A 24,469-nucleotide genomic window follows, 5' to 3' on the forward strand; every position below is an offset into this window, starting at 1 on the left:
CAAATACATTGACTGAAATGTGGAAAAAAAAAACAAAAAAAAAAAAAACTTCTGAAGTATTTTAAAATAGACCTACTTGTCCCAACCAAGAATTCCTATCTCTTCAATAAGGCTTGAGTAGAACTGGGGAGGAGGAGGTGGTGGACACAACTCCTGTTTCTTCTTTAAAGCAACTTCCTGCGTAAAAGAAAAAACTTGAATCTGCTGTGGAATACTAGACAGTGAATTGTTAGTACCTGATTACAAAACAATTTCAAAATTTCCTTTGTGGCTAACCAAAGTGTCCATTACTTTCATAGAAATTCCAGCTGAATCACTCCCAGTCTCCTATAAAGAAACCAGAAAAAGTTGAAGGACTGCACAGAATGTTATGTGAAAATATCAATTATTATACCATTGAAACATCAAATTTTTTCCTAGACTACTATGCTTATCAGAGATAAGAGTTAAAAGAAAAAAACAAAAAACAAGGCTTCACATTTTTCTATTCCTGTGGATAGAAGTTTTGATAGAAACATGTACCTTTAAGAAAAGCTTGAATTGAATCACACCCTTACAAACAAAATTCCTTTATTACAGTAAATATTCACCTGCTACTTTCTTTCACTGACTTAACATTCTGTATTATTCCCAGACCAGGTTAAGTGTTTTTTTCATCTATCTGGCTAGATCACAGTTCCTTTCCCTGCTAGGCCCACCCATGATATCTTCAAGATGGTTTATGTACCCTCAAAAAAACTAAGATTTTTTTTTTTGCAAGCAATACTAACATCATTAGAATTGCTAGGGCTGAATATTATCAATTACTTCAGAGGTGCTGACCTAGACAAATATCTCATTTGGAAAGTGAAAATATATGTATCTTGCAAATTACAGATGTACATGTGGTCTGGATTATCAAGAGATCATAAAAAAATAAATTAAAAAAGAAGTCAGATATAAGAAATAACAAAACCAGATGAGAACAAGTATAAAAATCATGTTTCTACAACCCTAATAAAAGGTGTTAAGTTTTATTCATATATAAAGTTCTTACACTTTTTTAAACAAGGATAGAATACTATTAAATTGAGACAATACCAGAAAGAATAGATTTTACACAACAGTATTTCAAAAACAGTATTTCAAAATCAGGACTATCAACTGAAATTAACACAGTTCTAAATCTGCTTTAGGATAGAAACAAGCAAAAACAATAACAACAAAACTTTGAAAGCAGGTTTGTAAAGCCCAAAATGTCAATTTGGATTTAATTAGACAAGAAGTATGCTGCTTTTTTAATGAACTAAATACCTAACGTTATCTGTAAGTTGCCTGATGGTCCATAAAAATAAATTTTTACTATTAAGATTATCCTGTTATTACAAAAACAAGTCAGTGTAGTTCCTATACATATATATTAAACAGCTTCAGTAATTCTTTTGAAGTTTTTTTAAAATCCAGAAATATTAAATACTGCTATCCACATACATTGAAGGTAAAAATAAGTTCGGATGATAATAAAAATGTATTTGGGGGGCACCTGGGTGGCTCAGTCGGTTAAGCGTCCAACTCTTGATTTCGGCTCAGGTCATGATCTCTTGGTTCCTGAGTTCGAGCCCCGCATAGGGCTCCAGGCTGACACCGCAGAGCCTGCTCGGAATTCTCTCTCTCCTGTCTCTCTCTCTGTCTTCTCCTCCCCCAGCTCATGCGTGCTCTAATAAACTTAAAGATGTATTTTAATCTTAGGTTTATGACATTTGTAAACTCTACCTTCTACCTTGAATCAGACAAGTTACTCCTATTCCAGAACCACAACAAGAAAAAGGTCTAAGTCAGAGAAGCAAAGCATTCTTTGTGGAGAAGAGGCAAGACACATGGTAGAAAGAGCACAAGCTTTACAAAGGTTTTAAATTCTAACTTTACCATTTCCTATTTTAAGGCCTTAGCTGCTTAGTGACTAAGCCCTAAAGAGGAATTAAAAAAAAAAAAAAAAAAAAAAAAACCTACCCACATCAGAGTTCTTTTAAAACACAGGTAAATGCTCACACATTAAATATATACTGAACTCCCCTATATGCCTAGTTATTACTAGGAAACTGTGGAGATATACCAATTTCCTGAAAAGGTTCAATAACTACACATTTCATTTGAACATCATCCTCAATACTTTCATTGGTGATTATGTTATAGGAACCCTATTACCGACAACACAACCCAACAAATAAACTAATGCAATTCTTCTTTTCTTAGGTATACTGTTCATAAATGTGCAATAGTATCACCTATCTGTCAATTTCTTTAGAAAGCTAAAATACAGCAAGTCATTTTATTGAGAAACGCGGTAACAAATGTACTAAATAGAATATTGTTAATCAGAGATCAATGTCAACATTTTAAACCAGTAAGTTTCTTCAAAATTAAATGACCAATAGAGCTGTTCTTACAACCTAATAAAGTTAGCTTTAGTAATAAGAGCTTAATGGGACACAGTATATATAGTTTTACCTTGGTCCCTTAGTCCTTTTATTTGTACCATTTTTTTAAAGTATGCTAAAAAGATTTAAAAAAAAAAACCTTACAGACTTTTTTTGCAATGTCAAGGATAAACCAAAATATGCTTCACATCTTCACCTCATCTTTTTTAAGTTTATCATATTTTGGCCTTTGATGAAATTCATAATCAATTTTGATAATTCTTATTAGGGTTTATGAATTTATAAGTCAAACTTTAGAAACTGACTATAATCTATTCTGATCCCAAACATTTGATCAAAGCCCTACCTCAGAGGCTTGTTAGGAGGATTGAAAAAAGGACTCAGAACAACTGGCAACTAAGCTCTTAGTATGTGGCAAATGCTACTAAGAATAAAAAACTCAAAAAGAACTACAAAAAAATAAACTGCTTGTTGTTGGTACCAATACATTGGTACTATAATTTTGTAAGACAAATATAAATATAGAGATATAAGGAAAGCATAAGTAAAACATAACAAGTAAAACATAACAAAAAATAATTATGTTAATATTAGAAACCAAGATTTTCAGAGTAAAAGAAACACAAGCATGAATATCAAAGTAAAAATGCTATAATGCCAAATTTGACTTGGAAATATCAATATGAATTCATGATAAATTACTCTTTCTAAACAGTATTTTTTCCTAGTTTTTGTCCACTGACAAGACCTAGCAGTAATAGCAATGAACACTCCAGTTTCTAGATCTGTGGCATCCAAACACTATCTCCTATAAAGAAACCATGGCTCTTCAGAGAAGTAACTGATTATAGTTCTGCAAAAGGATGAGTAAATTAAACTGGGGCAACTGGTGTCAGAAAGCAAAGTTTGGGCTGTGTTAAAAGAACTAAAAGGCCAAGATGAAGGGGGATACACTGACCAAAAATGATAACAATTTAAGCATCAAAAGGTATAGTGATTGCAATGGACTAAAGTCAATATATAAAAGTCCATGAGTTCTTAATGCTACTAAAAAAAAAAAAAAATCATTAGTTCCCTTTGACAGTTGCTAGGCACTAACTCATTACTCTAAAAATTGATTTTTTTTTAAAAAAAGGGAAAAGAAACAAGCACTTAACCTATTTCTCCAGTATGAGCTATACCTCAAATTAACCAAATAACTGATGAAGGGAAGTTCTTCTCTACAGACCTCCAGATAATAAATGTAGATGACAGAATTTTTTAAATCACCATCTGCAATGATTATCATTGGATGCTAAAACCATTAGGTGACAGGCTGATATGAAACTTTATATTCAATGGATCTAAATCTATTGATCAATCTTAACTTTACTAAAAGAGGAATTATCAGATACTATGTGCCTCCCTCATGAAATCTAAGTACACAGCACAAAGTATTCTTACCAGAAAATGAACCCAACTCTGTTGAGACTGAATTACAAAAAAAGGCAGAAGACTATGTTAAAAGACACCATGAATATCTAATAAACCAAATCCAGAATGCAAGAAATGTTATAGGACACATGATCTAGTTTATTTAACAAGTAAATGGCATGAAGAAAAAAAAGGGTGGGGGAAAGATGAAATGCTGCTAGAAATTAAGAGACTTAGGAGACATATCAACACATATAATGTGTGGACCTTATTCTCATACAGATAATGAGAAGCCAAAAGAAATTACCACTAACTTTGTCAGGGTTATAATAGTATATTTAACAACATTAAAAAAAACACTTAGCTGTTAGAAGTATACACCAATATATTCATGGAGGGATGAATACAATGTCCAGGATTTCCTTAAAAATACCCTAGTCCCTTTCTCCTTAAAGAGTAGGGGGAAAAATGACAAAATGTCAGGTCATGGACCCATCAGTTTTCACTATGCAGTCTTCCCTCTTCTGCTTATGTTGAAAACTTGCATAACAATTTTTTAAATAATACAATGTCCATAGGATAAACTAAAAAGTATTTTATGCATAATTGATTAACATAATAATCAATTACTATATGTAAGTATATATATGTAATAAGCCTAAGAAGTTCTTCAGAAATCTGCAGCTATATACAAATTTATACATACATCTTTAGGTGTGACTATCTCTCCATAGATGTTAAATTCTCTGACAAACCAGGAGTACATTTTATTTCTTCACCACCTGAGACTAGTGTCAAATGTACCCATTTTATGACACAGTCAAATTGGTTCCTGTACACATTTCTGTTCCTCACGCAATTCAAAAAAAGCATCACCCACATTTACACACACAGTAAAATAAAACATTAAGTGACTGGGAGTTGAGAAGTTTTAAATTCCAATGATGTTAGTTTTTAAAGGAATTTTTTAAAACATCAAGACTTATAGAATATGGTAACAGCACTAGAAAACAAATTCTTACCAAAACCATCTTCAACTCCATCAGAAAGCTCATTAGATCAGGAGAGTGCTGCATTCTCTAGATTAAAACATTTCTAATTAATTTCATTTGTACAATGAATATTCCATATACTGAAATTGAACTAAAGTACAGGTCCATGTGAATGAAAAAAATATTAAATGTATCTACATCTTAAAAGCGTAACAATTAAAGTACTTATAACCATCTCTACTATGTCTACCAATTTCATTTTGAAAGAGTAATTAAAGCCCTCAAATCTATTTTGGTGAGATACACTGAATTGTACTTAAAATCCCACACACCTTAGTTCCTTCAGCACTGACTACTGGTCAAGTTTAGCAAATCTGCCAAACCACATCATTATGAAAGAAAGAAAGAAAAGAAAACAAAGGAAACAAAGAAAGAAAAAAGAAAGAAAAAAGAAAGAAGAAAGACAAAGGTGTTATAGGAGTGAAGAAAAGAAGAACATAAAATAAAATTCAGGTAAATCTATGCAATTAAAAAATCTAATTAGAGTGATGAATTAATGATCAATACTGTATTTTTATTTTTGCCCCTGACCTTAAAACTACCTACAATTGTTAATTTTGTTTTTTCACAACTAACCCATATTAATTCAAAAGCAGTCAATCTTTAAACAAGATAAAGCCATTGTAACAAAAGGCAAAAAGGAAATAACTTCTAAAGTTGAATATTTAAGAGTTATAATTTTATTTCCTAGAATCTTTGATTCTTAAAATAACTATAGAATAAAGGAAAGCAAATTCTCAAGTGTAACTTTTAGATGAAACCCTACATCACTTCTCTTCTTGAAATCAAAATATTGCATTTTTGTTACTTTTTTGTGATACACTGCAGTACCACCACGCAGTTCTGAACAAAGCCCATCTGTGAATTTGTTCACTCTTTTAGACGAGAAAAATAATAATCTAAGATACTTCAACAATTCATGAGACATATGAATAACAACATAGCTTTGAGTGAGCAAATCTGTAAAATGAATCTTTGACTTTCTCATCTTCTATACAATATGTGCCCTGTTAGCTTACTAGTAATGAGCAATAAATAGTATCAAGTTTCTGTGAAAGATAGCCTAGAGGCTAGAAGCAGCCCAATACCTGTTTCCAGAACTAAAGTTGTACGGAAATGCAGCCACACCCATTCGTTTACCTCTGGTCATGGCTGCTATGGCCCTACAAGTTAAGTAGTTGGGACAGATTTTAGGACCACCAAAGCCTGAAAAATTTATTGTCTGACTCTTCACAGAAAAAGACTGCTGATCCCCCAACCCATACTTATTAAAGTTAAAAACAGTATAAGGAAAGAACAGGAATACTGGAATAAAACAAAGAAAAACTAATTCTTGGTTCTATATGACCCACTGGAGGGCAGAAAAGAGATTAATAAGTAATTGGGACTTTTTCTAGGAACTCTTGTGGTGAACTGGAGGAGAAAAACAATTATAGATATTATACTTAGTCTCTATTAACAATTTTTTCCAGGCTATTTAAATATCTCAATAGATTCGTTTCTTAAACTCTAGTATACAATATAAATAGTCACAGTGGATGAGGACGAGGCAGTGTAAAGAAAACAGAGAAATAATTTAAATATCCCCTTAAAAAACTGCAGTAATTATGCTGCCAGCAATGACAACCTACATTCCACAAATCAAATAGTTTATCTCCTATATTTCTTTGTGGTTCAGTAATGCTTTATGTGAGAGTGACTGTCATTGTCAGTTATCATAGATAATAACCTGCTTTTAAGATAGAAAAAATATAGGAATAGCAGAAATCAGGAAAAACATACAAATGAATAAAGCATCAAAGGAAATGCAGTTCTACTTACATTTACTTTTCTACAAGAGGCATTTCATTTATTTTTGGTTTCTTTAGTAACAGTGACTTTTTTTAAGTTTCTCTAATTTTTAAAAGAATTTTCAGGCAGAACCTAAACATCAAGAATAACTACAGTGGGGCTGAGGGTGAAATAGGTGTAGGTAATCCATAATACAAACTTCCAGTTATGACAATTAAAAAAAAAAAGATTAATCCTGTCTATACCTCATGTATGCTGTATTTACATGTACACTCATTAAGTACGTATGTATGATCCTAAGTGATTTCCACCACACCTTTCCTGTTCCTAATCTAGAACTATAATCCCATTTTTGCCACAGATACTCTACAATTCCTAAATGGGTCCTGGTTTTCTTCTCCTTACTACCACTATTCAGTCTCAGCAAAAAAATCTCAAAAAAGTGATGGCTATGCATGATGGCTATACATTCGAAGACCCTCAAGTCTCCAGGATGGAAATCAGTTTCAGAATAAATGCTGCCTAGAGATGTACGGAGGATTCTGAGAAAACACTTTCTATAATGCATGGATCCTTAAAATATTTAATAGAAATGAAACCTACAAAAGTCAGCAACTATTAAACCAGTTTGTTACAACGTTCTGCAAACAGTCCTCTAAAAAAGAGTTAACTTTGTAATTTCTTATCCTTGCTTAAAACAAACTTTTTAAAGGACTTACCTGTTGTACTATTTGATGGTATCCATTAAGTATTGTTTTCAGTTGCCAACTACATAATAATCTAAAATTAATGGAACAAAATGGTTTCTTTATTGTTCAGAATTAAAAGGAAAAAACTTATTTGTATGCTAGCACAAACACGCATGTACATAGAAAAGAATGACATAAATATAATTCTGACAAGTTAATAAAATTTTTTACCACTGATACTGTTGAAAGTCTTGTCTTCAAACTGTCGGGACTAATTTTATTTCAAAATATAAATAACTGCAATCAGTAAATGACATGCAAACAGTAAATCTTTTTTTTTTTTTTAACCATATCCAAAGAAAAATTTGCTATTGAACTAGATTCTTCTCCAAGTTAGGTTAAAGAAAACCAACAGTTTTAATCATAATGTACAGAACTTGTATTTGAGAAAGCATATGTAATGATATAATCTTCAAATTAAAGATTAATGTAAAAGGTACTTTTAATTATATAAGTAGTAATAAGTTAGTGTTCGTCTATCCACTGGCTCACCTCAGCTGTGCTCTTGAGATTACTTAGATGAGTAACTCTTCTAAGATGTGCTTTTCCTTACCTTGAAGTAGGAAGCACCTCTGAGTTTCCCCAATTATAGTCCCTTCAGGACATCATGACTCTCTCCCATTCTTGGTCTGCTAACCTCCATTTCCCCCTTATTTCCTCTCTTAATAACAAAGTAGTTCATTCAACTGCCCACAAGAAAACTTCTTCTCCAAATGTACGTTCCATCCCTTGCCAAGTTGACCATCATTCATTATCACTTTACTGTGATATCTTTATTTCCTGCTAGTTTTTTCAACTTAATATATTAACTTGTCCAAGTAAATCTCAACTTAAAAAAACAAGATCATTACAACTCTTCTTTGACTGCATTACCCTTCTCTAGCCACTCCTTTTTTTCAAAATAGAATTGACATTTGAACAACACTGGTTGCACTGCACAGGTCCACTTACAGATTATTTCAATAAATATACATACGGTACTATAAACGCCACTTCCTCTTACGATTTTCTTAATACATTCTCTCTAGTTTGCTTTAAGAATACAGTATATAGTACATACAACAGACAGTATACAAGTGTTAAACAACTTGTTCATGTTATTGATAAGGTTTCTGGTCAACGGTTTGGGGAGAGCCAAAAGTTATATGCAAATGTTTAAGTGCATGAGGGATTGGTACCCCTTAATCCTGGGTTCTTCAAGGGTCAAATGTACTTTATCTTGTTTATGTTTTCTTTCTACTCCCTTACCCACTCCCAAACCCAATACAATTTGCTTTCTGCCACTACATGAAACCTATTCATATTTAACCTGATCCCTCTGCAATACTCAGCACTGTGAACCATTTTCTCATTAAGCCTCTTCATAGCTTTAGTGATAATTGTCGTCCAGATTTTCCTCTTACTTCTCTGGTCAGTCCTTACTCTTCTTCCAAGTTCCTCTTTATTTACCAGTCCTGTAGATGTTGGTATACTCTCAAGTCTTTTAAACATTGCCTTTCTCTTTTCACCCCACACTTGCAGAAACTGGAAAGTATCCATACTAACAGGCCCAAATCCCACGCCTACTGTGACTTGCATGTCTCACACTTGATTTCAACGCCAATACACTAAACATCTCCTCTTGATACTTCACACCTGACAACATCTCTAAATGATGGCTCTCTTACTTCTCCACTTTAACCTCTTCTCTAGCTTAGTGTTGCCAGAACTTGGAAAGCATCCTTCACAACTCTTTCCCTCAATCTCCTACTTCTAATTAGTCACAAAATCCAGTCAATTCTACTAACAATGTCTCTGGATTCTTTGTCCACTCTACTCCCAGAGATGTTTAAGAACAGAAATGAGATTTTTAGATGCCGCCTACTTTCCAGTCTCATCTCTTGATACTCCTTGAGGGCTGTCTGTACCAAGAGGTACATTACACAATTGCTATTTACTACTTTAATGAGAAAAAAAAATAGAGAATTAATGTTTTACCTTTGAAAAGTACTTCAGCACAAGGGAAAATAATTTACAAATGTACGCTGATTTGAAAAACCGGTAACATTTCTGGTTGGCTAATAAGCACTTTAGGCAAAACTAATGGCTAGAATCAGCTTTTACCAGATTAAATGACTGTCCATCCTACCAAGATGCATGTATATAACAAAACATCACATCACCTTGCATTCTTCATTTGTAAATCTTCAGGCAACTCTATTCTAAGGTGAAAATCTCGTCCCTGTGGAAAATATTGAAAAGGTTCACTCAAATTTTCATCTTTTGCTTAATGTTAAAAAAAAAAGTTAAACTTAAAAAAATCACATAGAAACAGCAAGGTTTTTCCTTTATTTTCTAAAAGGTATTAACTTCATCCAAATCTTTACATTTGTTAAAATGTATAGAATAAAATATTGCATTTGAGGAAAAATAACTTTAAAATGTCAGAAGCTTTGTAATTACTGGGAAATCAAAACAAAGAGTCTTAGAATCAACTCATGTCACAAGAAATATTAAGATATTGTTAATGTAAACAAAGAAATTTAAGTATTTCTTAGAAAATAAGTCTGTGAAGAAATTCCTTCAATTGCTTTGATGATGGAAGAAAAAAATCACAATGTAAAATAAGAGCATCTGATACATTACCAGCTTTGTAATTTTCAATTTCCTAATTTTAATAAAATGAAAATATATTTAGTTCCATAATCTGAACATACAGACATGAGAGAAATATTTTCATAAAACAAAATATTTAATTCTCCCACATTCATGTGCCGTTAATGAATAAAGTCACTAATATTTATTTTAAATATTCACAAGCTATACATTTGAATATACCAAGTTTTACTCAAGAGTCTTTCTTAGGAAAGAACTGTTCTCTGAAAAACATATTCAGTTTCTTTCTTGAGAAAGTGAATGGGTAAGCAGCTTAAACTTTATATCTTAAATAGGATAATACACATGATCTGAGCAAAGGTAAGCAGAAAAAGACAAACAGAAATATAATCTTTTACTCCAACAATATAAAATGAAAAAGAGTAATAAAATTCTCGAAAAATAATCACCATGAGAATTTTAGCACAGGCTCCCTCAAAGCAGATTCAAAACTAGAGGAACACAATTAAATGTACCCCATAACCTTTACTTTCATGATAATATTACAGTTCTGACTTTCATTACATTTAAATGTCCTTTAAAAAAATGAAACAAAATGTACTACTGACCTTTTCAAAAGGTCAAGTAACAATAATTCACTATTTCATTAAAGCACTAGAAGATATTATGTAGTAACTTTAACCTAACTTTATAGACATCCCACACATAGGTGTAAGAACAATCTGGAATTCAAAATTTACATGAAAAATAGTAAAACTACTCTACCGATCTGTTATCTGAAAGAATAAAATTTCGAAGTCCCTTATGTGCAAAATCCACCCATTTTAAAAGGTCAAATGCCATGTTACATGTCACAATATTTTTCTGATTCAAGAAAATGTTCAAAATTAGCTTTTTTTAGTTAAAGCATATAAAAAATGTTAATTGTTCTCAAGAAGAACTTCCAGGTTGCAGGGAACAAGGTACAGAGAGTTACCTAAATCTGAATCTCTCCACTCATCCTCCCAAATAGATCAATATTAGGAACAAATTAAAACCACAAAAATCCCATGTCTCCAGAAAAATCAGAGAGAGCATACTATAAACTTCAAGCTACCTAGGAAGAAAAATAAAAACCACTTTCTAGTGGCTTCTACCCTGGGACTTCCATAGCAAGTCCTCTTAAAGAACTAGGGGGTTCAGAAAAAAAAGCATGGAAGAGAGAAGAGGAATTGGACTAAGTGTTAAAATAATAATAAAGAGTTTGGTATATCAGAGCACTGACTACGGGTAGGGGGGCTTAGTATCAACACAAAAGTCAAGAGGCTCACCTTGGAAAAGAAATATATGAATAGATGATAAAAAAGGCAGGTAGAGCCATCCTTTGGAAAATGGATGTTAGGAGGAAAAATTAAGAGTGAGAAATGGAGGAGCTTATATAACAAAATAAAAACACTCAACTCCTCCCTCAACACTACTAAAAAATTATCCACTAAATAAACTGCACTTTGCTTCACCTACAGAAATTATACTTAAGCTAGGAATTTTACAAACTATTGTCAACAACCAAATTCACCAAGATATTGGTTTCATCAATGTCAAGCTAGGAGTCAAAACCAGAATGAAAGAAAACATTTCAAGTGATAACAAATCACCTGTGCAAACAAAAAACACAGGCATAAACAAATTACAATACTGAATTATATTATCATTAAGTAAGTATTTGTACTAATATTCAGAAATTCAAAAACCAAGAACAGAAATTGTAAGGAAAAAAATTTTACTTCAGAAAAAGATAAAATACTAGAATGGAATAAATTAATAGGTGCTCAAGGAAGAACAGAGCAAAATAAAAATTTCGTAAGAGGTGGGGTGCCTGAATGGCTCAATTGGTAGACTGCATGACTCTTGATCTCAGAGTTGTGAGTTCAAGCCCCAAGCTGGGATAGTGATTACTTAAAATAAAATGGTTAAACTGGCAAAGGTTATGTATACTTTACTCCAATAAAATATTTTTTAAGTTTCTTAAGAGGCAAACAAAAAGCCAGAAAATCACCAAATGAGAAAAAAATTAAAAACCATCAGAAAAAAGCAATTGAAGTGGAAACAGGTAAAGACAATACAATACACAAAGAACTGGAGACCTTGAAAATAAGATAGCAGAAAAAAATATTTTAAATTACAGTCCAAGTATATTTTTTGGCAATTCACATAAGGAAAAGAGCCAACTGAACATGTGAGAAATGACTTCTAACGATCCACTCTAAGAGCTATCTTAATATGCAGACCTTAACAATAAAAAGTCCACAACTGGGGCACCTGGGTGGCACAGTCGGTTAAGCGTCCGACTTCAGCCAGGTCACGATCTCGCGGTCCGTGAGTTCGAGCCCCGCGTTGGGCTCTGGGCTGATGGCTCAGAGCCTGGAGCCTGTTTCAGATTCTGTGAGTCCCTCTCTCTCTGCCCCTCCCCCGTTCATGCTCTGTCTCTCTCTGTCCCAAAAATAAATAAATGTTGAAAAATAAAAATAAAAAAATAAAAACATAAAATAAAAAGTCCACAACTGCTAAGATCAAATAGTATATGGGAGGGGCGCCTGGGTGGCTCAGTCGGTTGAGCATCCGACTTCGGCTCAGGTCATGATCTCAGGGTCTGTAAGTTTGAGCCCCACGTTGGGCTCTGTGCTGACAGCTCAGAGCCTGGAGCTGCTTTGGATTCTGTGTCTCCCTCTCTCTCTGCCCCTCCCCCACTCATGCTCCATCTCTCTGTCAAAAATAAATAAACATTAAAAAAAAAATTTCAAATAGTATATGGGAAACAGAATAAGAGTAGCACCACATTTCTCAAAGCAAAATTTTAAAAAAGCAACAATACAACTTTTAAGACACTGAAAGAGGATTTCTGCCTCTAGCTAACATGGAGTAACAGTGGCAGGACTTACTTTCTACGTTAGGTAAAAACTGGACAAAAAAATACATGAAACAATGATATTCAGACATCAAATAGACACTAAAAGACAGTCATACTTGCAAGAAGGGAAACAAATGAGAAAACCTCTTTAGCTGTCCAGTCTTACTCTCTGAAGATTTTTCAGGCTACACAGCAAGGATGGAGAACCAAATGGAGTCCAACATTGCCCCCAATCTGAGATAGAGGGGTTAAGTCGGGGGAGGCAAAGGTACCTATAATTCACAAGGTACAGTATCAAAGAGGAAAGAAATACGTGGAAAAGAGAGAAATCTACAGAGAATAAACCTAGAGAATCAGTGTAATCAGCTGAGTATGACAATTGCACGTATGTGAGAAAACCACCAAAAGCTGAGGACCCATGAGAACAGAACATGCAAAACAATCTTGGAACTCACACAAGGCTGGGAATAGTCCTGTTTCTGACCAGCAAGAGTGGAAAACCTTGTCCTATAAAAGTTATCATCAAAATATATATGTACGTACATACATACATACATACATACACACGTATACACGCTGAAGACTAATGCCCCAGTAGTAGAACCAAATTAAATCTAGGCTAAAGTCTGTTTTGGTTCTGCCTTACAAAGCTTACAAGCAAACCATAACAAAATTAAACTGTTTTCAAGTAATTTAACCACATCTTAGAACAAATCAAGAATGTTTAAGAAAATAAAATCATCTAGCACACAATAGTTAGAATGCATAGTGTCTGGCATCCAATCAGACTATACCAGGCATGCAGAGAGACAGGAAAATAAGATTCATAATAAAGATGAAAATCCAGAGAAATACAAAAATGGCAAATAATAGAATTCCTTAAAAAATTTTCAACAGTTTTAACTACATTATAGATACCCAAGAAGGTAGAGAAAAGCAGGAGCATGCTAAATAGAACAAACAGGAAAGATAATGACCCAAATCAAAGAAATGAAAAGTACAATGTCTGAGATGGTAGACAGTATTAGCAGATTAAGCCTTGCAAAAGATGACTTTAGGGTACCTCAAAACACAGAACATTAAAAATAAAACAGAGAAAGAGCCTAAAACAAACACCAAAAAAGAACAGAACCATTAGTGAATTATAAAACAACTTTATAGTGGCCTAATATGCATGTAGTTTGAGTCTCCAATACAAGGGAAAGAGAGGGAGGGACAAAAACATTTTTGAAAAAATAATGACTGACGTTTTTTCCCAAATTAAGTGAAAATATATACTCACAAATCCAAAGAGCTCAACAAACAAACCCAGTGGAGGAAAAACATGAAGAAAACTACACCAAGGTATATCATAATCTAATTGGTAAAAACTAATGACAAAAAACAAAAATCGTATTATAAGCAAAGAAAAACGACACACTACTTAGAGGACCAAAAGTAAGAAATACTAGAGATTTCACACAGGAAATAATGCAAGACAGTTAAGCAACATCTGTAAAATATGAAAAGGGGAAAAAAAAATCAATCTAGAGTTTTAGACCTAGTAAAAGTATCTTTCAAAAGGCCAAACAATATGTCAGATATAAAACAGCCAAAAAACAGCCAATTTATCAGTACAAGACATGCACCACAAGAAATGTTAAAGGAATAACTTTAGGAAGAAAAGAAATCCCAAAAGAAATCCCCTTTAAATATACAGGCACAGATAGGTATAAAATAAAGAATGGAAAAACATTAAGCCATGCCAGCACTAATCAAAAGAAAGCTGGAGTCACTATACTAATATCAGAAAATAGAGATTCTAGGATAAAGATTACCACAGATAAAAAGGGTCATTTCAGAATCATAAAAAAAAAAAAAGAAAGGAAAGAAAAAAATTAGTTCAAGATTGCTTAATAATCCTAAAAGTTTATGTACCTAATAAAAGGACTTCAAAATAAATGAAGCAAAAACTGAGAAATGAAAGCAGAAATTGATCGATAATTATAGTAGGAGATTTCAATACCCCCTTTCATTAATAAAACAAGCAGACAGAAAATCAGTGAGCATATAAAAAACTCAAATAGCATTATGAACCAACTAGACCTGACATTATAGAACAATCCACCCAAAAGCAGCAGAATGCACATTCTTTTCAAGTACAGCCATAACATTTACCAATATAGGCCATATTCTATGCCATAAGTCCCAAAATATTTTAAAAAGTTTAAATCATAAAAATCATGTTGTGACCAATATGAAACTAAATTATAGATCAGTATCAAAAAGAGATCTGGAAAATCCTCAAATATTTAGGAAGACATATTGTTCTTCTAAGTAACCTGTGAAAAAAAAAAAGAAAAAGAAATGAACAAGTATCCTGAACTGAAAAAACAAAAATGAAAATACAACATATGAAGTAGATTTTACATAGCTAAAGTAGCATCTGAAGAAAAATTTACACCACTAAACATCTATATTATAAGACAAAAAACTTCTCATTATCAAGGAGCTAACCTCCCACTTGAAGAAATTGGGAAACTTAACAGAAAGCAATGAAACACAAGCACAAAAATAAGAGAAAAAAATCAGTAAAATGAAAAGTAGGTTCTTTGAAGAGATCAATAATTTTTTTTTAAGTTTATTTTGAGAGAGTGTGCGAGAAAGTTGGGGAGGGGCAGAGAGAGAGAGAGAGAGAGAGAGAAAATCAGAAGCAGGCTCTGCACGGTCAGCGCAGAGCCCACTGGACACAGGGCCTGACCTCACACACCGTGAAATCATGACCTGAGTCGAAATCAAGAATCAGACCCAAAATTAAGAGTCAGACATTTAACCAACTGAGCCACCCAGGTGCCCTGAGATCAATAAAATTTATAAGCCTCTATCCAGTTATTTCTGCCTTTAAGAGTCAGTACCTCATTTCTCTCCTTTTGAATAAAGACTAGATTTACGACTTGCTTCTAGAAAAACTGAATAAAGCAGAAGTAAGTATGTATTAACATCAGAGGCCAGGGGCAAAAAGGGACTATGCAGCTTTCTGCCTGGTCTCTGTTATGTCACTCAGGGGAAGTTGGCTGCCATGTTGTGAGGACACTATGGAGGTCTGTGCCGTAAGGAACTGAGGGCCTCCAGTCAAAAGCAGCAGAAAACAGAGGGCTCCAGCCAACAGCATGTTCATGAGCTATCCTGGAAGCAAATCTTTCAGCTCTAGTCAAGCCTTTGGAGTACTGGGAAACTAGCTAGCATCTTCATTGCAAGTTCATGAGGAACACTGATCCAGAACCATCCACCCAAGTAACTTTCAAATTCCTGATCCACAGCATATGTGACAATGTTTGTTGTTCTAAGCCACAAAGATTTGGAGTAGGTAGTTATGCAGCAAAAGATAATATAGGGAACATCATTATAGATCCTAAAAGCATTCATTAAAAGGATAATAATGGAATATAACATTTAAGACAATAAATTCAAAAATCTAGAGTAAATAATCAAATTCCTTGAAGGAAACAAACTACCAAGGCTCACTCAAAAGAAAAGGAACAATCTAATAATATCTTCTTAAAATATCTTCTTAAAGCCAGAGGGTTTATTCTCACACACACATACACATACAAAGGATCAATAAGTTTCACACGCTATAATTTTTACAAAGATTATCTAATCACAATGTAAGAGAACTAGAAATAACAAAATTAAAAATCAAAACAAGACTTGTGAGAAAATGTTTTACTTTTCTATTAAATAACTCCTGGGTACAAGGGATCTACAAAGTAAACTTCAGTACTAAAAAACTATGACGATGAAACACTGTAAGTCAGCATACACAGAGTACTATAAAAACAGTAATAAGAGGATAATGCAGAGCTATAAAAATTTTATCAATAAAAATGTGCACTCATAGCCAAATCTAGGATAATTTAAACATCAAAATAAGTAATGATCACAATCCATTAAATAAATTATTTTTAAAACCAATGAGTCCCGTCTGATACAAGTAAGTGGGGAAAAAGAGAAAGCTACTCCTTATAATAAAATAACAATAAAGAAAAACTAGTGAAGTTAGAAAAGCATCATTTGGTGCAGCACCTGGGTGGCTCAGTCAATTGAGCGGCCGACTCTCGATTTCGGCTCAGGTTACGATCTCATGGTTTCACGGGTTTGAGCCCTGCATCTGGCTCCATGCAGACAGTGTGCAGCCTGCTTGTTATTCTCTCACTCACGCACCTGCCCCACTCACGCACACTCTCTGTGTCTCTCTTTTTCTCTCTCAAAAGAAATAAACTTTAGAAAAAGAAAAGGAAATCATCATTTGGCAACCACCACAGTACTAACTGGTTCAATCAAGAGTCAATAGATGCTAAAACTGGTGTGTACCCCTGAAAGTTTGATGCCTCATAGTTCTCTATAAGTACTTCTGAATTACAAAAGGAAAACCTGGCACATGTCATCTTAAACAGGTGATCAGAGGTAACATCACCAATGAAACCCGCTAACTTCATGAGCCCTGAAAATAACACAACATTCTTTCTGGGTCATCTCTGCCAAAGTGACATGATCTGAATTTAATGATGAGGAAACATCAGTCAAACCCAAACTGAGGGACATTCTGCCTAATAACCAAACTGTATTCTTAAACATCAAGTTTAGGGCACCTGGGCGGCTCAGTCCCACTCTCTGTTAAGCGTCGGACTCTTGTGGCTCAGTTGGTTAAGCGTCCGACCCTTGGTTAAGGGTCCAACCCTTGGTTTCGGCTCAGGTCATGATCTCACTCATGGTTTTGTGGGTTCGAGCCCACATCAGGCTCTGTGCTGACAGTATGGAGCCTGCTTGGGATCTTCTCTCTCGCTCTCAATCTCTCTCTCTCTCTCTCTCTCTCTCTCTCTGCCCCTCCCTGACTCACACTCTGTCTCTTTCAAAATAAATAAACTTAAAAAATTCTCAAATTTATTAAAAGCAAAGAGACCATGGAACTATTCCAGATTAAAGAGATATGTCAACTAAATGTAATGTGGTATCTTTTAGGAGGCTGGAAAGGGCTACAAAATATGTAATTGCAACATCAACAAAATTTGAATTTGGACTCCAGGTAATGGCATTACATCATGATTAAATTTCCTGATTTTGGTAACTGTACTGTGGATTTATATAAGTGTATCCTTGTTCTCATGAAATATATGCTGAAATATTTAAGAATAAAGAGGCACTATGTCTACAACCTAATTTTAAACTGTTCAGAAAAATAATGTGTATATATACCCACCCACATATATATATAAAATATTATATATATTATATATATATATTATATATATACACACACACTCAGAATAATAAATCAAATGGGGCAAAAGTAAAATGGAGAATCTGGGTAATCTTCATACATGCTTGTTATTGTAAGTTTGAAATTATATACAAAACAAACAGATGAAAATCAGCTCCACCAAACAAAACAATGTTAAATTAAGTTGTTTACGTTATGATTTCAGTAAGCTGCTTAAGGCAAGTACAAATCAGAACTGTAGCTACAACAAAGGGTCACAGGTAAATTTCATCTAATCTCAATTCTGATGTTTACACATTTTTTTGTTTTGTTTTTTTGTTTACACATTTTCTAAGAGGCTTTAGCAGACAGACACATATAATACAAAGTACTTTCCTTAAAGTGCCTAAAATGCTGGAAACATGGTTCCTAATAAAAACGTAACTTAAGATCTCTTCAATTTTTCTAAATATTGTCTGAAAAGTGAATCATGTTTCCACCTAGGTAATTCAAGACTGGTACTTCCAACTGGGGAAGGGAAAAGTGGATTACCTTTATTCCAGAAATAATAATGAAATTTAACCTCTACTTTCTGTGATGATCCCGATGAATTTGAAGAAAAATGAATATATCCATATGTACCCTCTGTAACCTTCCCTTAATTACAGTGTATTGATTAGTTATACACTCAATATTCTGAGGGGTGGGTAAAAGTTTCATTTAGCAAGTAAATTTGATAACTCACTCTGTATTTTTGAGAGATTATATGTTTTGAGTAAACTTCAAAACTTAACGATAATTCTAGGATATGGCCCCGATCTTCAAAAAGTATGTGTGCCAGTGGGGAAGTAGGTCAAACAGGTAAAGGCTGTGCACCTTCTAGGCACAAACACCCAGTCATAAAAAAGTTAAAGGGATGTAACGTACAGCATGGCAACCAGAGTTAATACTATCGCATATCTGAAAGCTGCAAAGAGACTAATCTTAAAAGTTCTCATCACAGGAAAAAAATTCTACAACTACATATGGCGAATCAGATGAACAGCTAGACTTAGCTGTGATCATTTCACAATACAAACATACATCAAATCATTATGTTGCACACCTGAAACTAATATAACGTTGCATGTCATTTATAACTAAAAAAAAAAAAAGCATGAAATATGCTTCCCTTTAAATAAATTATCAAGTTTTCAAATACCCAATACTCAAACATTTTTGAAAGGTGAAACCATTCTCTTAATCACTATAATTAAGAGTTAAATTTTACCTCCATCCCATTCATTTAATACTGGCAATGTCTGTTTTGATGAGAATTGTTGAATGGAGCGTTAATCAAGGTAAGGTGGAGCAATGCAATTATTCATTTTCCTTTCAGAAAATAAAAATAATTCTGAGAACAGAAATTTTTATTCATTACCATGATATTTTTCCAAATTATCTGGTTAATCACTAAATTTTAAATTATGACAAAATTGCATAATTTGTGTTTCTATAAAAAGGAGTCCAAATAATTGAAAACTTGCCTAAGATTCATACACATTTTCTTAGAAAATACAGTTCTGCTTCAATGTTAAGTTGTTTAAAAATGACCACTTTGTTTCTTTCCTCTTCAGGAATTTCTCCTTATTTCACATAGCAAACCAAATCCTCTGGTTGGTCAGTCACGTGTTACGTTTTATAGCTAGAAGGTACGGATTGATCATTTAACCTATTCATGACCCCTATTATAAGTTGCAGGTGGTTAGGGCCCACCGCCTGGTTAAGCATCAGTCTCTTGATTTCAGCTCAGGTCATGATCTCACTATTGAGGAGTTCAGAGCCCCACCTCCAGAGCCTGCTTGGGATTCTCTCTCCCCCTCTCTCTCTGCCCTTCGTTGCCCCACGCGCGCTCCACTGCTCCGTCACTCTCTGTCTCTCAATAAACAAACTTTAAAAAAAATTAAAAATTAAAAAATGTTGCAGGTGGTTAATTTGTGTGTGGTTTCACCAGTTTTCCCTCAGGCTGGATCTGTTAATTTTAAAAGATTTAAAAAAACATATATATGTGTGGTCAGAGAGGTGGTACCATGATGAGTGTAAAGGTCAGGGAGCAAAAATCTATCCTTAAAATTCTACCCTAGGGTATCTTGGTGCAATGCAGAGGAGCAAAATCCATCCACGGGTGAATCACATAGCCTGGCTTTAAGGAATTCTGGTGATCATGGGCAAGTAACTTAACCTCTCCGCCTTCCCATGCTTTGACTTAACTATGAAGAGAGAATGACTTTTTTAAAAAAATTGTGCCTCAAGGGGCTGAGCATTAGTGAAACAAGGTACTTGGAAAGCACTCTGTAAACTTCAGAAATGTACACGTGTGTTACCATGTGTAATAAACTCCACAAGAGAAGCCACTTGCACTCAGAAGTAATGAATTCTGTTAAGATTCCGTACAAAATATCGCTGCTGGAGGTGTTCAGGTACGCACGACTAAGCTGGGAGCCAAAAGGAGGCTTATATATACATATTTTTTCATTTATTTGTTTATTTTACTGTAAAACGAATATAATTAGCACGGATTTCCTCGTGAACGGGCACCAACCTTCGTGGGTTTTGCCGGGCAGGGTGGGAATGGCGTTAGAATCGAAGTAGGCAAAAATTTGCGAAAAATCGAACAAACAAAAACACAGTTAACGGTGGGACAGACACCGAGTCAAAAGGGAGGCCAAACTCAGGAAGCTGAGCGAGGGGGCGTGGCCCTCCGCCCCGCCCCCCGCTCCGGTCCAGCGCGGGGCTCCGCCGGCCAAGTCCCTGGCTGCGAGCCCGTCCCGGCCACCGACGCGGTAGCGAGGGGCCGGCTTGCCCACACCAGCAGCCGTTCTCAAACCTCTAGACTCGGAGGAAGCGGTCCCGCGCCGCCCCCCTCGATCCCCACAGGTCCGGGCCGCTAACCGCTCCCGTAACTGACTTCCAGGGGCGGAGCTGCGCCGCGACAGGGAGGCCCAACTAGCGAGCAGGCAACAAGCGGGCAGGTACCTGAACTGAAATGAATCCTTCGTACACGGTTTTCGCCCGGTTCTGAGGCAGAAGCAGCGGGCACTGGCGCAACAGGCTCGCTTCCATCTCCGCCACGGTTCGCCGTCCGTGGAGCCGCCGGGGGTTTAGCCACTGGCTGCGCCCCGCACATGCGCAGTCCCGCCAGCGTCCTGGGCTCCGAGGGGCGGAAACACCGGCTTTGGCGGGAAAAAGTCTCGAAGATTCCGCGCGAGGGGAAATGAAGGTCTTGTGCTAGTCCGGGCACCTGGACTCAGGCCCAGCCACAGTAGATGCTCGGCAGGAAATGGCATTGGCCCCAATAGGGGGCAGGAGGGAAGATTGTTATTTTCACAGATGTAATTGAACAAGAGCATTCCAGCCTTGATTGTCCCAATTAACCCTTTTGGTAATTTTGTTTGATTTTACTGAGAGACTACTACAGCTTTGTGGAGTTGCATTTCTTACCGCATAAGATGGTTTGTACAGTCTGGGTATTGTATTTCCTTTACCCTGAACCTGCCTCAACTCCCCTTCTTCACTGTAATCAGTCTATTAGCCTGTTCTACAGGATCTCTTGTATGCCTTCAGCATACAGAAAAATGTATTGTTCTGTATGTATTACTATACAATGTATTATAATCCATTCAGTATATCACATGCAACATTGTAATTCTATGGCTTACCAAGTTTAGTCAGTTACTATTGTATTTCAGAACTGCACAATTGTGTATGTGTGTGTATACACACACACACACACACACACAAATATATATACACACATATACATACGTATCTCCAGACTCAAGTCAACATCACACTCAGCTTTGGTGCACTGCATTCACAAACGTCTAAAGGCAAAATGTGAGGGAAGATTGCCGATTAACTTGTTGAGCCAAAGTTAATTTTTCTTTGATAACCCTTTCTATACATTTTTTTTAACTCAGAAATGGTGATTATCCATTTCCTTTTACTGAGGGCTGATTAAATAAGCAGCTTACTACTATTTACCACAAAATTGTTTGATATCACCATCAGTATTCAATGCATTATATTTTTGAACCCTAGTATTTGCAAAACATCATTGTAATATGCCACAGGCCATGTAAAGATGACTAAGATGTACTCCCTCCCATCTTTATTGCCCTCAAAATGGAATTTGACTTCCTGAAGATTCTTAAACTTTCACAACAATTATCACCATATTCTGGATACTTAGGGAAAAACAAGAGTATGGCAGTGGTAGTTAGATACAAATTACACTAAAGCAGTCGTTTTTAAAATGTCTAGAACCATCAGCAGCAGTATCACCTGGGAAATGCAAATTTTCAGATCTAGGGAATCCCAAACTCTGGGAGTAAGGCCTAACCATGTGTGTTTTAACAAGCCCTCCAGATGATTATGATGCATGCAAAGTTTGAGAACCTTCTTAGGGATATGACCCTCCCCTCCCTCAATTATGCAACTCACTCATTAAGGATGATACTGCATTCAACCATCACAATCATGTTAAACTATTTACATGGATGCCCAGGCTGTAGCCTTGACTAGGGGTTCTCAAAGGGTGGTCCTTGGACCAGCATCATCAGTATCACCTGAGACCATGTCACCCCAGACCAATTGAATCTCTTAATTCTAGGAGACAAGTTCAGCAATCTGTTTTAAGAATCACACGTTTAACACCTCTGTGTTTTAACAAGGGACTCTAATGTAAGCCGAAATTTGAACACCATTACCTTAGACTTAGTGAAGTTTTATTTTCACACCTGATTCTACTCTGCAACCAGCTGAAAGTCATTGCACTAATCAAGTGAATAATTGTCAAAGATTTTACAGTTCCAACGTCGGAGTTACCTCGCCACATAGTTAAGGTTTAGACATTAGCTATGTGAATACACATAGTTTATTAGTGTCAAACCATCATTTAAAAGACATTCTTAATACAGAGATCATTTCAATTATAAAAAGAGAAACTTTAAAGGAAAAACAAAGCTGAAAGAGTAATGGCAATTTGGGTCTGATATTAGGGAACGGAAATTTCCTTGGCTTTTCTATCATGGTCTCAAGATCACTACTGGAGCCCTAACCATCAATAGATAGAAGGGCAGTGATAGCTTTCACAGAGGTCCCTTGAACAAGTCTTATATCACATTGGCCATCCCATATGCAAAGGGTCTGGGAAACACAGGTGGTTTTTTTGGCAAATATATCGTTTGGAATTTGTTAGTAAGAATAAAGGAGAGAATGGTGGAGATGGGCTGCTTTCCATTTCTGTAACACTGAAAAATCCACCTGCCCTCTCCCCCCAAAAAAAGATTTGTACTTTCTTGGCAATGCATTATTAATGAAATATATGCTTTATATGACAAATTTTCTTGTATGTGTACTTCTAAAGATATGATAGTATATTTTCCTGTATTTTCTTTTTATTTCAAGATGATTTTTCCTTTCAAAGAGCACTAAAATTAATTTATATTTTGTTGACTAACTGAAATGAACATCATTTATAAAAGCATTAAGGATTAGAAATCAGATGAATAGGGGCTCCTAGGTGGCTCAGATGGTTGAGCATCTGACTCTTGATTTCAGCTCAGATCATGATCCCAGGGTCATGGAATAGAGCCCAGTATGGGGCTCTGAGCTGAGCATGGAGCCTGCTTGAGATTCTCTCCCTCTGCCCCTCTCCCTCATTCACACTCACTCTCTCAGAAGGAAAGGAAGGAAGGAAGGAAGGAAGGAAGGAAGGAAGGAAGGAAGGAAGGAAGGAAGGGGATGGAAGGAAGGAAGAAAGAAAGAAAAAGGAAAAGAAAGAAAGAAATCAGATGAATAGGTAACATTATAAGCAATAAGGAACCAATTTTACATTTTGGAAACTTAGTGTAATCTACATAGTAATGAAATATCCTGCAAATAGAATAAGGAAGCCAGGAAATCACAAGTATATTTTTCATCCAAAAATGTCCTTCAGCTATGAAAAATAAAAAAGATATGGTTGTGGTTTATCACATTCCTTTAAAGAATCCTTTGTTGATGGGGATAGGATTTGCTAAAATAGCAATTTTATTTCTTTCAGTGTTGCTTGTTTCTATCTACGGACAAAGGAGAGCAAGTAATGAGTTATCCAATATGTGGAAATAGCTGATTTTATAAAATTTTAAGAAATAACTAAATTAATAAAAATAAATTAAAATTCACACCAAAATTCAAAAGTTTAGAGGCAATTTTATACATATATAGTCATTTCAAAATAACAAAAACATTTTAAAAGTATCTTTATCAAAAAATTAGTAACACCTTTTTTATTCTTTGAAATC

The 24,469-nt window shown here is 35.0% G+C and overlaps 1 protein-coding gene across 1 annotated transcript in view; it reads right to left on the bottom strand.

Moving 5' to 3' along the window:
• The window catches only part of FANCL (FA complementation group L), an 84,481-nt gene extending 63,128 nt beyond the window's left edge, over nucleotides 1–21,353 (bottom strand). Inside the window, exons 1-6 of the mRNA XM_023251686.2 lie at nucleotides 21,159–21,353; nucleotides 9,585–9,643; nucleotides 7,393–7,453; nucleotides 4,853–4,909; nucleotides 277–327; nucleotides 77–177 (exon numbers count right to left, since the gene is read on the bottom strand). Coding sequence (XP_023107454.1) covers nucleotides 77–177; nucleotides 277–327; nucleotides 4,853–4,909; nucleotides 7,393–7,453; nucleotides 9,585–9,643; nucleotides 21,159–21,245 — 416 coding nt within the window. The 5' untranslated portion in view covers nucleotides 21,246–21,353. The remainder of the gene's footprint in view (nucleotides 1–76; nucleotides 178–276; nucleotides 328–4,852; nucleotides 4,910–7,392; nucleotides 7,454–9,584; nucleotides 9,644–21,158) is intronic.
• Between the last annotated feature and the right edge of the window lie 3,116 nt (nucleotides 21,354–24,469).

Source organism: Felis catus, chromosome A3 (assembly GCF_018350175.1).
Source record: "Felis catus isolate Fca126 chromosome A3, F.catus_Fca126_mat1.0, whole genome shotgun sequence".
In the NCBI taxonomy this organism is placed as follows: domain Eukaryota; kingdom Metazoa; phylum Chordata; class Mammalia; order Carnivora; family Felidae; genus Felis; species Felis catus.